Source organism: Heterostelium album, assembly GCF_000004825.1.
Source record: "Heterostelium album PN500 unplaced genomic scaffold PPL_scaffold13, whole genome shotgun sequence".
NCBI classification, from domain to species: Eukaryota; Evosea; class Eumycetozoa; order Acytosteliales; family Acytosteliaceae; genus Heterostelium; species Heterostelium album.
Window position 1 is genome coordinate 798,471 of NW_008805075.1, and position 16,631 is coordinate 815,101.

Consider the following 16,631-nt stretch of genomic DNA (forward strand, 5'->3'; position numbering starts at 1 on the left):
GTTGAATCATTGCATTTCTATTCCTTTCAAATTCCTCCAAAGCTTTAGATTCTCTTTGATTATTTTTTAAACCAATTAATGGGCAAACACCTTTTCAATAAAGGGTTTTTTTTATTTTTTTTTTTCTTTTGATGGACCATGGTATTATTTGTGAAAATATATGTCAAGGATTAATTTTTATCGGAGCAACTACAATTTAAATTAAGATATTTTTTTAAATATTGGTAACAACCAACAACTGTTTTGTTTTTTTTCTTTTAAATAATTTAATTACGTAATAATTGATTGAGTGATTTCAATTCCCCATATTATAATATCATACAACTTGAAACCAAAATTCATTTATTATTTTTTTTGCCTCTAATTTGCAAATTTAAATAAATAAATAAAATGTCAAATTATTTAAAGCATATACAGCTTTTATGTATTATATTTATATTTTTTAACTTTGTTAATTATTCCAATGGTTTGTTTTTTTTTTTTAATATTGTATATAAAAAATAATTATATTTAATAATTAATTTATTATTTTATTTTAGGATCTCATTTTAGATATGGATCAATAACATGGTCAACATCACCAACAGATCCATTGTATTATCAATTTTCTATAAAAGTTGCATTCAGAGCATCTTTTTTCTACCCAACTCCCAGTGTTAATTCGACACTCAGCTATGGATATATCACCATTTATGAATCCTTTGATAAATTCGTATCATGCGGAAGTAGTTGCTCTCTTAAATCAATATATACAAACTTTATTGTAAATAACGTCGAGAAGGCCACCGATTGGGTCACCGCAGAGATGATTTTATATCAAACCTTCCCAAATAATGGAACTAGATATGTAAATTACTATGATAATGCACGTTTATCAAATTTAGCAAATAATGCAGATGGTAAGTAATTAATTATTATTTTCTATATTTTTTTAATTGATTTCTAATATTATTATTTATTTTTATTTTTTAACCAGGTGATTGGAATGTTGGTACTGAAATTGCTTTATCAGCAAACGGTGGATCTTCACCAGCATCCGGTTTGTTGCCAATTATGAATTCCTATGTTGGCATTCTCAAGCAATGGCAAGTTCCAGTTGCCGATCTGACACCACGTGCTCAATTCGCTTTTGAGTTGGCTTCCTATGATCTGATGAGGGGTGTTCAGCCAACCGGTATGTCAATTTCAACCAATGGACTGGTTTCTTTCAATGCCACTCAAACCGGAATGTGGTCGGCACAGTTCAAGATTAGCAAGTATGTCGACAGTAATTTCATTTCATCGGTTGTAATCGATTTCCTAGTGAATTCTACTATGCCACCTGCCAATTTGCCAAAACCACCAGTTTTTATTGCACCCACACCCGATGAGAACAAGGTAGTTGCCATTAATGCCACCACAGCATCCACATTCACCATCGTTGGAAAAGCATTCAAAACAACATCGTCAGTCACCATTTCAATTGGAAATGTTCCAGAGGGAATGGTAGTTGGACAACAAGTCGACAATCCAACCAATGTCGGAACTATCATACTTAGTTGGACACCCACTTCCTCACAGGTTGGTGTTTTTGTAATTTCACTTGGTTTGGTAGATAGTGATGGCAATCAATTGGCACAAGGTGTCTATTCCTTCTACATTGAAATTCGTATTCCAACCTGTGGAAATGGTGTCCCCGACACTGTGAATGGCGGATGTATTTGTAACACTGGATGGGCTGGTCCGAGCTGCACTGAATGTGACAATGGATACTATGGTCCCTATTGTAAGCCAAATCCTCCATGTGAACACGGAACTGTCAACAGTGGGATCAATGGTGACGGTGCTTGTATTTGTGATCAAGGTTGGATGGGTGAAACTTGCAATTCCAGTTTGTCACAGAGATGCGATCCAACCGCTCCAAGTTACATAGTAAACCAGATCAATTCACCAAGTAAATTGGTACAGCCATCAATCGCCCAAATATACTTAAACAAAGACACCAATTCTCCTGTTAAAGTTGGATTGAATATATCATCTTTGGCCACTGCCCCTACCGACATCTATTTCGTTGTCGATGTTTCCTCAGCTTCTTCCATCAATTCTAAATACCTGAAATTCCAAAGTGCCTATCGTGATTTTGAAATCAACGCTGGATTTGAAAATATAAAGTATGGATTGGGATATTATTCCGATAGTGTCGGCCAGCCAAACACATTCCAATTGAAAGCACTGCTAAAACCATCGATTTGGGACGAAATCCAACTTTTGGAATTCAAAGTTGGTGCTCCACAAGCCAACTTCCAATACCAAGCTTTGAGTCAAGCCATTTCCAATGTTCAATGGTCTGCCACTGGATCCGTCAGAATCATGATATTGGTAACCGACAATGATATTACACCGACCGACTTTACTTTGATTCCAAAGCTCCAAGTTTTGTTGGCAAAACACAATATCCTCTTGGGTGTCTATTGTATGAGTACAGTTAATTCCTACTTTTGGTTAACACCAGACCTTGGTATGTCATCGGCTTGGTTAACAACCGATTTATTCTGGTATTCTAAAATGTTGTCGAATATTATCAAGCCAATGAAGACCGTTCCACAAACTACCGTTTCAGGTGACATTATCTATATTTCCAATGGTCCAAATCGAATTACCAACGAATATTTTGAGACTACCTTCAGCTATGTCCAACCACAAAATCCAACTAGAGTACAAACTGCCACTCTCAACGTTGTTGGATTCGGTTCTCAATCTGTCCAGATTCACTATAACCATGCACCAGTCACCACATCGTCCAATTTAACATTGCTCGAGAATTCCAATGTTGTCTTCAACATCCCTGCTTCCGATGAAGACGGAAATATTCTACTCATTAAATTCAATACAATTCCAACCCAAGGAGTTTTATTTATGAATGGTTCGCAAGTATTCTCTGGTATTCTCTATCAACTACCATCCGTCCAATCCAACCTCTTCAATTATGTTCCAAATCATTTCTCATATGGTGTGGATCAATTAACCTACACCGTAGACGATGGATGTGCATCCGTTGACGGATTGGTAAACTTTACCATTACATATGTAAATGTTGCTCCAGTTTGTAACTCCACTACAATTAAAACCGATCAATACACCGAATATCTCTTCCCAATTCAATCTGTCGATTTGAATTCTGACGTTGTTACCATTTCCTTCAAGGGTTTATCATTGCTTAGTACCATCGGTAGTATATTTGCTCCGGGTAATATTCCAGTCGATGAAGGTCTTCAATATCCAAACAATACCTACTTCCAATTCGTTCCAATACAAAGCGCACCCAGCACCACTGTATCCATCCAAGTGTATGTTACCGATACCAAATTAACCTCCCAATGTTCAATCAATATCCAAATCGTTAGAAAAGCAGTCATTCCAACCATTAACATCAATACCAATCAAATTATGAGACCAGATTCAAGATTGTACATTCCATTCACTGTTTCGGATCCAGATCCAAATGAAGTCGTTGTTATTTCATTGTATTCCATCCAATTGACTAAAGGAACATTCTATGATTCCAATAATGTTCCTATTACCGGAAATTCTTACACACTTGGCACATACACAATGACTTCACAATCAACAACTATTTCCTCTACCATTTCCTATCAATCGGCCAATGAAAACTATGCTGATACAAGTTTCACCATAGGAGTTGATGATAGCTCTGGACTATCAGCTTCCACTTCAGTTTCAATTTTAGTTAATGGAATTATTTCACCATATCCACCTGTTGCCCAACAAATTGCTCAGTTGACAGTCGCCCAGAACAGTGTTACCTCAGTGTTTGTTTTGAATGGTAGTCACCCACAACAACCAAGTTATGCCGGAGGTTTCAAAATTTCATTCCTTAGTTCTCCACAACATGGAACCATATTGAGAAGCAATGGAAACACTATTCCATCGGTTTTACCAACACCATTTTCATTCACATACAAGCCAGTTTCCAACTACTTTGGAGAAGATCAATTTAGTTACTATGTTAAAGATGATTCTGGTCTGCCATCCAGTCCAGTCACAGTGGCTATCAATGTTACCAAAGTTGACTATGCACCAGTGATCTCAATCAATCCATCTCAAATAGTAACAAGCAACACTTGTCCAAGTTCACCACAATCCGTCAACATTTCATTGACTATCAACAACATCAATCCAATGACCAATTTAAGAGTTACTGTAATCCATCCACCAACTATTGGAACTCTATTCTCTGATGGACAACCAATTACTACACCATCATTAATCGATCCAACCAAGCCACTCCAATATCATCCAAGTGTTAATGGCTATGAAAACTATGATGAAACCTATGAGATCCAGGCTTGTGATGTTCTCTGTTCAAGTATTGTTGGAAGAGTAAATTCCGAGAGTATTCCAACAAAACCAACTGGAGAGGGTAAATCGTTGGTAACCATTCAGAATCAACAAGTTTCTTTCACATTGGTTGGAAATGATTGCCAAGATTCCGCAAATGTTAAATATCAATTCTCTTCACTTCCAAAGTTTGGTGTATTATTTGATGCAAGTGGATTAACAATCAATTCAACCGATCAAATATTTAAATCCAATTCATTCACCTACTCACCAAACAAAGATGAATCCGATCTCAATTCCATCGGTGGAAAAGGACCACTTGAATCATTCTCATATTTTGTCATCAACAAACACTCTATCGGTTCAATCACCTACCCAATTGATATATCAGTCAATCCAATTCCAATGTTCATTGGTGAAAGAAATCTTACCACTCACGAGAATGTCAAGCTTACAATTCCAATTAAAGCAACTGCACCAGAGGGTGATAGATACGTAATGAATATCACAAGTTTCACTGGAAATGGACAACTCTATTATTTCAAAAACGGTAACTCTCAAATCAATATTTCCTCGACTGGATTGGTATTAGATGAACAAAGCTATGTACTTTACTATATGCCACCAAACAATACCTATGGAGTCAATGTCGATAGTTTCCAATTCGCAATCAAACAAAGATATTCATCTGAAATCTATACAATCTATATCGATGTAATCCATGTCTTTAGAGCACCACGTTTAGTTCCATTAACATACACATTCAACGGAACAGTTCTCCCAATAATTAATAACAATGTCGAATTACATGTAAATACATCGAGTATCATTACATTCAATGTTACTTCAGATGATCATCCATGGACAGAGCTAAAATCAACATTTGGAAGTGGTTTGACAACTGGTGGTGTCGTTTGCCAATATGATTCAAGTGTAGAGAATGGATGTGGTTCAATTCTAACTTTTAATACTGAAATCAAACGCTCTGCCAATGATAATCTTTGGAGAGTTGTTTATATCCCAACCAAAGGTCGTTCCGGTTTGAAACTTTCACAATTCACTCTGATTGGTACCGATCCTTTGAATATGACACAATCTGAGAGATTATTCATGTCGGTCATCCGTATTAATATCCCACCGGTAGTCAATGTCAACCAACTTCAATACAATACAACAGTCAGCATCCCCATTTCACTTAGCAACATCACAGTTTTCGATCCAGACTCCGATAAGAACAACATCACATTCACCCTATCCCTACAAGAATCATCAACAAATCAACTCACCCAAAACGGTTCAATTGTAATGCCATTTGCCTCGCCATCTGCATGCAACATCTCTAGCAATCAAATTACCTGTCTCGACACCAACCCAGTGCTCAACATGTATTTAAATACACTATCACTAACACTCAACAATACTGGATCCTACCAATTGATTGTCTACGTCAACGATCTAGGTTACAACGCAATGAATAGAAGTCAATATATTCTAAGCGATAGCAAGACCATTGCTATCATAGTGTCACCCTCACAAAGCGGAGGTGGTAAGAAGAGTAACACCGTCATTCTCTCAGCAGCAATCGCAGCAGCAGCCGTAGCAGCAGCTTTGATCGCGCTTGGAGTATGGCGTATTTTGAAATCGAGAGCACCTCCAACCGATTCCTTCTTTGGAGAGTCTCCATTCAGCGAGGGTTCTGTTTCAACGAATCCATTATACAAAGAATCACCCAATTCTGGTTTTAACCCACTCTATGATAATAATCATGCTTAAAGTGTGGATAATTGTAATAAATAAATATTAACTTTAGTATTTTTTGGAAAATTAAATCTAATGATATTGCTAGTAATTTTGTATTGATTTATTTTAACCTTTTCTTATTTCATCCAATGTGTTTAACAAAGTTGCTGTTGTTTTATTCTTCTTTGTTGTGTCTAATTTTGGATTTCATTTTGTTTATATTAAAGTTAAGCATCATATCTGTAGAAGGTATAATTCGATCGAAATCGTTTTCAGTATACTGAACCGGATTATGACCTTGAAGCATTACCCAGTGTACTTTATCTTGCAAGATATCATAGATATCATATACCATAGTGTTCTCTTTCCAAGTTGGAATATATAATAGAGATAAACACAATGACACAAATCTCGTTGTTGGGTATTTATAGAAGTTATTAATGATTAAATATAATCCAGTGGTTGCCAATGATTGATTTAAATTCTAAAATATAAAAATAAAGATAATAATTAGTCTTCAAGTCTTAATCTTTGAATTTACAATAAAGCGCTTTGAAACAACTTACACCTGAACGTTTATAATTGTATAATAAAATAGTTGCTGGACTTAATAAAGTGAAGAATAAAGATCGCAACTTGTGTCCTAATAATACTCGACGTGTAATGATTTGATTGTTATCTACTGGATTGAATGGGATCGATGAGTATGGTGCTGCAGAGGCTAGAGCATTTATAGATGATATCTCATCCTCTCTTCCTGGATAGAGACAGGTAACATAGAACTGAATGAGAGGAAGACCATTGGCATCGATAATGGTTTGTATATTGCTTTTGGAAAGTGCGAATCTAGAAAGTATAATAGTACACATTCTACGAACACCAAAAGTTACCTTTGGATTGGTACCGAGTGATACTACATTTCTAATAACTTCAATAGGTGCATTTTTATCTAAAAAAAGAAGATATGGTATTATAAATATTAGACTTTTATAGCATACGATATAGTAGTCAACTTACAATCTTCTGTTAAAAATGAAAATATTCTTGTTAGAGATTCTCTTAGATTGAGAAGTTTTAGGATATCTGTAGGACACTTGTGCATATCCATATAGAAATAGACAGCGTAAAGTGGAATTGATTTTCCTTGTGAAGCTTGGAGTGATTTCTCTCTGATCAATTCATCGATGTTGGCTATGCAGTAGACCACTTTATTGTAGATCTCTGGCAATTGGAACAACTTTCTATACTCTGGTATATCTTGAATCAAATTAATGAATAATTGAACTCTTTCATTGCTATAGTAGAGCGATGACAACTTGGTACCATCGATTTCATTCTTTGGTGCTGAAGCATCATCTAGCAGATCCATTAATAGTTGATGTGATTCTTCATAGGTCATCCATCCCTTGATGTCTGTCTTTGGTTGAGGTTTATCTTTTAGAAAACCAACTATTAAATATATAATTAAAAATAAACATATTAGTGAAGGAATGAATATATATTAATCTATATTTTATAATATAAAGATAAATTACCACTTTCATATAGACCATAAGCAAAAAAGAAATAATCAAACCATGATATGTTCGAAATTCTATTAATCAAAAATTGTTTAGATGTACCAGTTGCTAATATGCTCAACAATTGTGATGATCCTTGTGCTATTATAGATTTGAAATCTGTTGCCATTTTATCTCTTTCAAAATGAAATTTATTATTATTAAAATAAAATAAAATAGGAATACTGATCAGATATTAAAAATCTGGATATTATTTTTGGAAATGGGCTTTTTTTTTTTGATCATTTTTCTGTGACACTTCACACAAGTTAACTAAATGCCCAATCTGAAGATTTAAAAGAGATAATAAAGTATTATTATTTATTTTAATAAATTTTCGAAAACAATAATAGAATTTGTTGCGTTTGGATACTTTGAAAACAATTCCTTTTTGATGGACTCTAATCTATCCTTTGAAAAAGAAATATTTTCAACCATCCATTGTACATTATTGCTGGAATCTTTGTTGAAAAGATGTTCAAAAATAATTTTGATAGATTCTATTGTCTGGAATTCGCTTCTATTTTCGTAGAGCCATTTTACCTTTGTTCGCTGATGTGATTTAATTCCGTTTCTCAAGACTTTTTCGGTGAATGGTATATCCATATTCTTGTGGAGCCACCATAATATAGACATGTCTTTTAGTTTTGCTGCTAGTTCAACTCCAGCCTCTGTACAGCCTTCCGTTCTATTTTCATGTAACCATTTGACAACTTCAAAATGATTGTTTCTAATTGCTTTGTCCATTGTCTTTGCAGAGAAACCTTGCATTACGTTATGATTTATATTCTCATGGAACCATTTCAAAACAGATAAATGGCCGTTGGAGGAAGCGCCATTAATTGCTCTCGCTGAAAAACCTTCAGTCCTATGTTCGTGAAGCCATATCAAAATTTCCAGGTGCCCATTCTCTGCAGCTTTGTTCATTGCAATCCTTGAGCATCCTTCAGTCCTATTGGAATGCAACCATTTCACAATTTCAGAGTGGCCGTTGCCAGCAGCTTTGTTCATCGATTTCAAAGTGCAACCTTCACTCCTATTGGAATGCAACCAAATCACACAATCGAAATGTCCGTTGGCAGCTGCACCGTTCATAGCCAAAGTGGATGTGCGATATCCACTCTTATTTTGGTGCAACCATTTCAGCGCTGTAAGATTACCTTCAGTCGCAGCGCTGTTCATTGCTTTACTCTTGTTCCTCCTGCCCTTATTCAAGAATCTCAAAACGTCTTGTCTCTCCTCCACGCTCAAGTTGAAACTGGTCGGTCTTTTCATTGACAAGTGTTGTTCGAAGATTGCAACCGATTCACTGGCACTCTCTAGAAATGGATACAAATAGGTTTCCATCCTCGACAACTCTGACATTGTGAACTCCATGTTTTTCAGCACCCATTCTAGATTGACGTGATCGTTGACATCGAAAAGTGGAGCCATTATACTGACTATATTGAGCTTACGAATATCTTTCTGTCGGTTGACCAATAACCATCTTAATATCTCACTATCCTGGCTGAATGACTTCTTGTAACAATGATAAGTGACTGCTTCAGTACGGTTCTCATGTAACCATGTGAGCATCTGTTGATTACCATTGCGGATAGCCCAATACATTGGACTATAGATATAGATCTCTGCCTTTTCTCTGTATCTTTTAATCCAGTCATTTCCTTTCTTCAAAGATACATCCTCTCTTTTTTCTTTTCTATTGTGTAACCATTGTAAAATACTGAAATTATTATATCGTGCAGCTGTTACACTGAATCTATAAAGATAGTCTTCATTAACATATCTAAATATATATTTACATAAATATATATTCTTAAATATTTTTAAGAATATTTGTTTATCCATTATTAAAGGTGAACAAATATAAAATTTAAATTATATCAATAAAATAGTATCATCACGATGAGAGAAACAATCATTTATTTTTCTCAAATATTTTTTCCAATAAAACCATAAAATATGTTATCGCGAGATGGTGAACTTATTCTTTTTATCATCTAATTGATTTGTTACCTTTTTAATAATATTATAGGTAGATTTATAAATAAAACACACATCCTATGCAATCACTATTATCTGTTACATGTAAAATTTAACTTTAAAATGAAACAGACTCTTTTTCATCATAGATATTTATTTTTCTTAGAAAAAGTTGTGCACAAAGCTTGAAAAAAAAAAAAAAAGGAATAATCCAAACAAAGACTTTTTTTTTATAGACAACATCATTAGTTTTATTAGTTCAATGTACCTCTACATTTAGCTGATTTACAGAGACATGGAATCTTAACATCTTCAATAGGGAACTTATAGTCATATGTTATTTCCTCACCGATCATGATATCTCTCTTTGCATAGATTACAATCTTTTTCTGATTTCCAGTTTGAATGATTTTTGCAATACAATTTGGCTGTTGTTGTTAATAGAATAGTTAGTAAACATGTTGGACCTTCGATCGAATCTATTAATTTAGTTAACACTTACATCACAACAGTGATTGATGAATCTTGCAAGATTTCCTTTGAATGTAGCATCGATAATGGTGTCGTCGTCGATTCTAAAGAGGTAGCTGCTACCGATACCTTTCTTGGTGTAACGTTTCTCACGCTCGTCTGCAACCTTTTGACGGATGACTTCACCGATATATTCGATAACCATATCTTTTGCGGTGATCGGTTCCAATGCAAACAAACCCCAGTCGTGAATGGCAGATCTTGAGAATTTGATCTTCTTCTTTCTCGAGGTCAGTACGATGTCGCCACCCATTCTGCTCTCGTAACGACTGCTTCTGGCCGATCTCGACAGATCCAGATCGATGCCGGCAGTAGTTCTTCGTACGGTAGTCGATTGCAGCTTTTTCTTTTTCTCGCTATACTTTGAGTATGGTTCTGTTCTTGCGGAACCAGATGGATTGACAGGCAGTTGACTTAATAGTTCATCTTCTTCCTCCTCTGCTTGTTGTTGTGCTTGCTCCGGTGTCAATTCGTCTTCTCCTCCAGCCTGGTTGATAACATAATCCATAAAGTATGCATCTTCTTCATCGGGAGCGAGTTGTGCCATAATTGCATCGTCTTGAAGTTGTTGTTGTTGTTGCTGTTGTTGTTGTTTCTTTGTTGACCTTGACGATTTGTTCTTACTCTCACGTTCAGCTCTAGAGGTAGATATCTTTTTCTTCTTTTTCAACTCTTGTTGTTGACGTTTCTTTCGTTCTTCCACCACCTCCAATCCATACAAATCCGACTCGGACATTGATTCCTCGGAATCATCATTGGCATGTACAGGTGAAGATAGTTCCAATTGATCTGTTGATGATTGTCTATTTCTTCTTGATCTGCTACTTGATGACTTTTCTTTCTTAACGGCTGTGGATTGTTGTTGTTGTTGTTGTTTGGATTTATGTCCACTACTACGTCTATCACGATTTCTTCTTGATCTCGAAGATGATATCTCTTGGTCGCTATCACTATCACCATGATCTATAAATTGTCCTTCCTCCTCTTCATGCTTATCGTACTTATTTGAATGTTTCTTGAACGATGGCAAAGATCCAAAGTCAATCGACTTTTTAACTCCGCTCGTTTCCGCAGACATCGATGAGAACAGTGTGTTGTCTGACGAGTTGGCAAAGTCACGTGAAATCGATGCACCCGATGATGATAGCAGCTGTTGTTGTTGTAGCTGCTGTTCGGTCAGCTCATCGTTTTCACCAAGAATGTCAATCTTTTCTCTGCTCTGTTGCTGTATCTCTATTGCTTTGATGGCAGCGGCAATCTCTGCCTCCACAATCACTTTCTGAGCATCGACAGCAGCAATCGAAATCAACTCGTCACACACTAACTTCTGACAAAGATCCCTTAGGAACTCTGAGTTCTCCAATAATAATTTCTTTCTATCTACAATTGGTTGTTGTTGTTGTTGTTGTTGTTGCTGTTGCTGCTGTTGTACAGGTGAAGTTGATGATATCTTTAGTTGCTTACTGCTATCATTCGATATATCATCCATAACTTTATCAACAATTTTTTCTTTCTTTTCATCTTTAACAATAATATTATCAATCTTTGGTTGTTGTGGTTGTACAGATGGTTGTTGTTGTTGTTGTTGTTGTTGTTTTGGTTGTAAAGATGGTGATGGATGTGGTTGTTGTGGTGGTACAATAGGTGGTTGTTGTGGCATTTGATCAAATTCTATATTTTCACTATCAAGTGGTCTTATCTGAATATTCAATTTGCAATTCTAAAATTATTTTGGTATATGAATAATCTGAACGTTGAATGAATGATTAACATTATTAACTTACTTCATAAAAAGTTCCATTATTTTTAGCGATTGCACCATCTCTAAGTTCTTTGTTACGAAAATCGACATACCAATAGACATCGTCGTAGTAAACATTGAAAGGATCGAATGGCCTGAAAAGTTTATAGAGTTTGTCACGTTGTCGTTTGTCTCGAGGCAGTGCTGGACTGAATGGTATCTGTACAGAGAATGGTGTTTGTCGACCGAATCTTGGTTTCGGTTTGAACATTGGAAGTGGTGGTTGTTGTAATAGATGTGGTGGTGGTGCTGCTCCCGCTCGTAAACTAAGAGGTGGTGGGAAATACTCTGGATAGTCTTCGGGAATTGGTGATCTCGATGAATCTGTTGGATGCAATGGGTCGTATGGCTGCTCCATGTGTAGATGGTGAAGATGATGTTGATGATTGTGATAGTGATGTTGATGCATTTGGTGCAGGTGAAACTGTTGACTCTTGGTGAGCAGCGCTGGATTGGTTGGTAGTGGAATCAAAGGTGTTTTCGGTACAAGTGGTGGAGATACCAATCCCATATGATGATGAGGTGGGATTGAATGTGGATGTGAAGTTGTTGGTAGATGAGGAGGTTGTTGTAGCTGTTGTTTAGAGTCATAATGATTGTCAAAGTAATCCATTTGATAATAATCTTGACCTGTTGATCCTGCTGAGGTTGGTGGTATTTCTTTCTCTGAAGAAATGTTTGGTGTAGATACTGCTGTTGCTGATGTTGGTGCTGTTGTTGATAATTGTGACAATGTCGATGTTGATGAAGAAGAAGAAGAAGTTGGAGTTGTTGTTGTCGATGAAGTTGGTGATGTTGTTGTTGAGCTATTTGATAAATTAATATTGCTGTTACTGCTGCTACTGTTTGATACACTTTGTTTCAATGCTTGAATTCGCGACAGTCCAAACTGAGTCATCCACTCACCAACCGGTGCGTTGGAATAGGAGTTGTTCAGGTTGATTGCAACCGATCCGTATTCAGAGATACCAAGATCTTTGATGAGTTGTCGAGATGTGGTTGCCGGTTTCTTGGACAACATCGAGTCAAACAGTGATTGAGAGAGGTGTCCGAGTGGATCGAGATTGATTCTTATGCGACTGCCGTGTATCACTGGATTCTCACTGAATTGCTTTATAGAATTGAGTGCACTCGACATCTCGTTGAAGCTAACACTGGCAATACCAGAGCTAACTTTGCTGCTGCTGTTGTTATTGACCTGCAGGTAGTATATCTTTATCCTGTCGATGGTTCCATAGCGTTGGAAGTTGTCGCGAATCACCTTCTCGTCGACGGTAGCCGGCAGTCCTGAGAGATGTATGGTTCTCGGTATTTGAATGACCTGTGTATTCTTGTCACTGATGAATATGGGAATCGGTAGATCCACTGTTGAGAGTGGTGCCGATGGAATCGATGGTAGTGTTAGTGGTGTTATCAGCGATGATGATGATGATGATGATGTGAGAGTGTTGGGTGGTGTGTTGAATAGACTGTACGGATGATACTCTCTCGGATCGATAAACTCTGAGTAGATGTTGTCGACTGCGTCACTCTCAGTGACATAACCATTGACACGGTATTGACGTTCGCCACTCCCGAGAGCACCCTCACCCAGAACAATCCAATCGCAAGCTGCACGCGATCTAATAGGAAATGGTGGTAAGTTTGGTTCATATTCAAACTTTGGTTTCAGTGATTGCTTTATCAACTTTTCCTTTTGTTCTTCACCTGAAATTACTATAGATTTTGGTAATGTTTTTGGTACTGTTGTTGTTGTTGTTATTGATTCCGATTCATTATTAATTGGACTACTATTATTATTATTATTATTATTATTACTATTACTATTATTTCTTGATGATGATAATGATGATGTATTTGTAGTTGATGGTATTGAAGTTCTTCTTTGTGTTTGTTGTGGAGGTGGTGATTTCCTGAAATTTGAAGTATTAGAAGAAGAAGAAGAAGAAGATAAAGGTGAAGGTGAAGGTGATCTTGATCTCGATGATTTCGTAGTTGTTGTTGTATTTGTATTATTAGTATTTCTTTTAGTTGGTGTTGGTGTTGTTGTTGTTGTAGGCAAAGATGAAGATGATGTTGTTGGTGTAGGTGTTACAATAGCTGATCTTGGTGGTGATGACAATCTTTTATTGTTTAGTAATGGCTGTGCAACTACTTGTTTAGGTGGATGTGTTGGTGTTGTAGGTGTTGTCGGGGCTATTGGTGGTACTGCTGTTGGTTTTAGACTTGGTGTCGTTGTCGTTGTTGCTGTTGGTGGAGTTGCTGGTGGAGGTGATCTAGACCTTGATCTACTTCTTATCTCTTTTGAAAACCTTCTATTATCAAGATGACTGCCATTAGTTCTTCTGTCTCTCTCTCTTTCTCTTTCACGTTCTCTCTCTCTTTCTCTTTCGAAAGCCAAATATCTATCTCTATCCCTTTTCTGTACAGGATTTAAATCTAATTCACCATCTTCCATGTTATATAATAAAATATAACAACTAACAAACTATATTATCTTTTTTTTAAAAAAAAAATTTTTTAAGAAGTTTGTGTTTTTTTAAAAAAAAAAATAAAAACAAAACAAAAAACAAACTGAATTTATAAATAAAAAGTTAAAACAAACATAAACTAATATATATCTATTTAAATTTGATTAACAATTTGTAAATAGAATGAATTGGATGGGCATGTATGTTTATCAATTTCCCTCCTTTCATTTCATTTTGTTTTTTTTTTTTTTAATTTTTTTAAATTTTTTGAATTTTTTGCCAAATTTTAAAAATTTAAAAACTAAATGAATAAAAATAACTTGAGCAAAAAGGGCGACAGTTTGTTTGTTTTACACCACTCTGTATGGTTATAGATTTATTATGATATCAGATTCTTTGTAAGGTTGCAATTTCTTTGGTTGTGGTGTTGGTCTATTTTTTGTGTTTTCATCAGATGTTGTTGTTGTTGTTGTTGTACGTTTCTTAAATGCGAAAAGTCGATAAATGGAAAGTGCATCCCATTCCTCTTGTGAAATTGATTGTGATCGATTCATACGCTGAAAGAGCTCTGTGTTTTCGGGTTTCGCATAGATTTCTCTCCTAATGAAACTATGAAAGTCTTCGTCTGAAACCAATTCCAAATGATATTGCGATGCCAACTCCACCAAGATATCCATATGTACCAAATACTCTTCTAAACCATCGATTGCATCCTCCAAGAAGAAATCATAAGCACATCCAAACTTTTTGACATCAATCTCATTCTCATTGTCTGCTTTCAACGACTTGAACTTTATACTATATAATTCATTACCGATTCTATTTGATTTACTATCTCTACAATTCTTACTATATATATATATATATATATATAGTTTATGTTTTCAACGAAAAATTAGTGTTATTTGTATTAAATTTTAAATGAAAATAGTGATGACCAAAAAAAAATTAGTTGCCGTCAACTTCCACACACGGAAGTCAGTTGATAATGTCGTCTCCAAACAACAAAACAAATAACTATAAATTATGATTATTTGTAGTTTGAGTTCTATAGATAGTTGGTAATTAATCGACATTCCAACTTTGGTGAGAGACGACGGCAACACTGCACTTATGGTAATGACGAAAATATATGGGTTGTTTTAACTTACACTATGTAACATGCATCTGGAATAGTACCTATAAAGTATCCACCTTCTTCTAGTAGCGATGTGACATTGTGGAGAAGTTGACGTGCCGACTCTTCGGAACGGAATGAGTAGTGCAGTGCAAACTGGCAACTGACAAGATCGACTTTTGAAGTGGCAGGTGGCAGTGATTCCAGTAGCTTTGGCGAGAAACAATCACAACAAACAAAGGTGGAATCGAATGTAATCGGCTGTTGTTGCTTTGCTATCTCGTCGTTTAGACGACCCATTCCATGTCGCAGTGAATCGAGCGCGATGTCAGCTACGAAGAGCCGACCAATCGATTGTTTCATCCATTTTTGGAGGTCACCCAGTTTGCCACCACAGATATCCAAGACACGATCACCAATACGACTATGTTTCTGAATGAGAATCGACTTGATCCAGTTGTTGATCGATCGCATCTTGATGATCTTACTGGCTTGACGATCGTTCCTACTGGTATTGGAACGATTGTTGTAATGTTCATAGATCGACTTGTTTACTTGACCGTATTGCTGGTTATTGAATCTATCATTATATTGTCCACCGATTTGTCCAACTATACCATGTTGTTGATTATGATGTTGGTGGTGATGACCTCCACCTCTTCCTCCTCCTCCTCCACCATTATATGGATTATGTCTTTGATTTTCTCTTCTTTGTTGATGTCTTTGTTCATGTTGTCTATATGGCTTATATCCATTTCCATTATTATTATTATTACTACTATTATCTATAGAATTATTATTACCTTCATGATTTTGATTATTTCTATCTTTATAAAATTGATCATTATAATTTTGTCTATTATTATTACTATTATTATTTAATTTTTCATTTTTAAAATTACCATATATTTCATTATACAATTCCTCTTGTTGTTGTTGTTGTTGATTATTATTACTCATATCTGTCTATATATACTAATTAATTACTACGATAAATAATAACTGCTGCTTTCGTTCTCTCTAAATGAATTTTTAAAATATTTTTATAAAATTTTGGGAACCTCAGATGAGGTGTGTTGTTTTTTCAA

At 35.7% G+C, this 16,631-nt stretch overlaps 5 protein-coding genes across 5 annotated transcripts; 1 reads left to right on the top strand and 4 right to left on the bottom strand.

Moving 5' to 3' along the window:
• Positions 1-390: 390 nt before the first annotated feature.
• On the top strand, positions 391-6,111 carry PPL_11435 (substrate adhesion molecule; the record flags this gene model as incomplete). Its single annotated transcript, XM_020582189.1, has 3 exons — positions 391-424; positions 618-899; positions 977-6,111. The coding sequence occupies 3 exons, from the start codon at positions 391-393 to the stop codon at positions 6,109-6,111; spliced, it is 5,451 nt and encodes a 1,816-aa protein (XP_020427492.1).
• A 142-nt stretch (positions 6,112-6,253) lies between these two features.
• PPL_11436 (uncharacterized protein) lies at positions 6,254-7,767 on the bottom strand (the record flags this gene model as incomplete). Its single annotated transcript, XM_020582190.1, has 4 exons — positions 6,254-6,562; positions 6,645-7,027; positions 7,096-7,527; positions 7,614-7,767. 4 exons carry the CDS (start codon positions 7,765-7,767, stop codon positions 6,254-6,256), a joined length of 1,278 nt encoding a protein of 425 aa, XP_020427493.1.
• A 191-nt stretch (positions 7,768-7,958) lies between these two features.
• On the bottom strand, positions 7,959-9,488 carry PPL_11437 (ankyrin repeat domain-containing protein; the record flags this gene model as incomplete). Its single annotated transcript, XM_020582191.1, has 1 exon — positions 7,959-9,488. The coding sequence occupies one exon, from the start codon at positions 9,486-9,488 to the stop codon at positions 7,959-7,961; it is 1,530 nt and encodes a 509-aa protein (XP_020427494.1).
• A 389-nt stretch (positions 9,489-9,877) lies between these two features.
• Positions 9,878-14,413, bottom strand: set1 (SET domain-containing protein; the record flags this gene model as incomplete). The annotated part of the gene is made up of 3 exons (XM_020582192.1): positions 9,878-10,051; positions 10,126-11,853; positions 11,939-14,413. The coding sequence occupies 3 exons, from the start codon at positions 14,411-14,413 to the stop codon at positions 9,878-9,880; spliced, it is 4,377 nt and encodes a 1,458-aa protein (XP_020427495.1).
• A 381-nt stretch (positions 14,414-14,794) lies between these two features.
• PPL_11439 (uncharacterized protein) lies at positions 14,795-16,503 on the bottom strand (the record flags this gene model as incomplete). Its single annotated transcript, XM_020582193.1, has 2 exons — positions 14,795-15,275; positions 15,578-16,503. The coding sequence occupies 2 exons, from the start codon at positions 16,501-16,503 to the stop codon at positions 14,795-14,797; spliced, it is 1,407 nt and encodes a 468-aa protein (XP_020427496.1).
• Between the last annotated feature and the right edge of the window lie 128 nt (positions 16,504-16,631).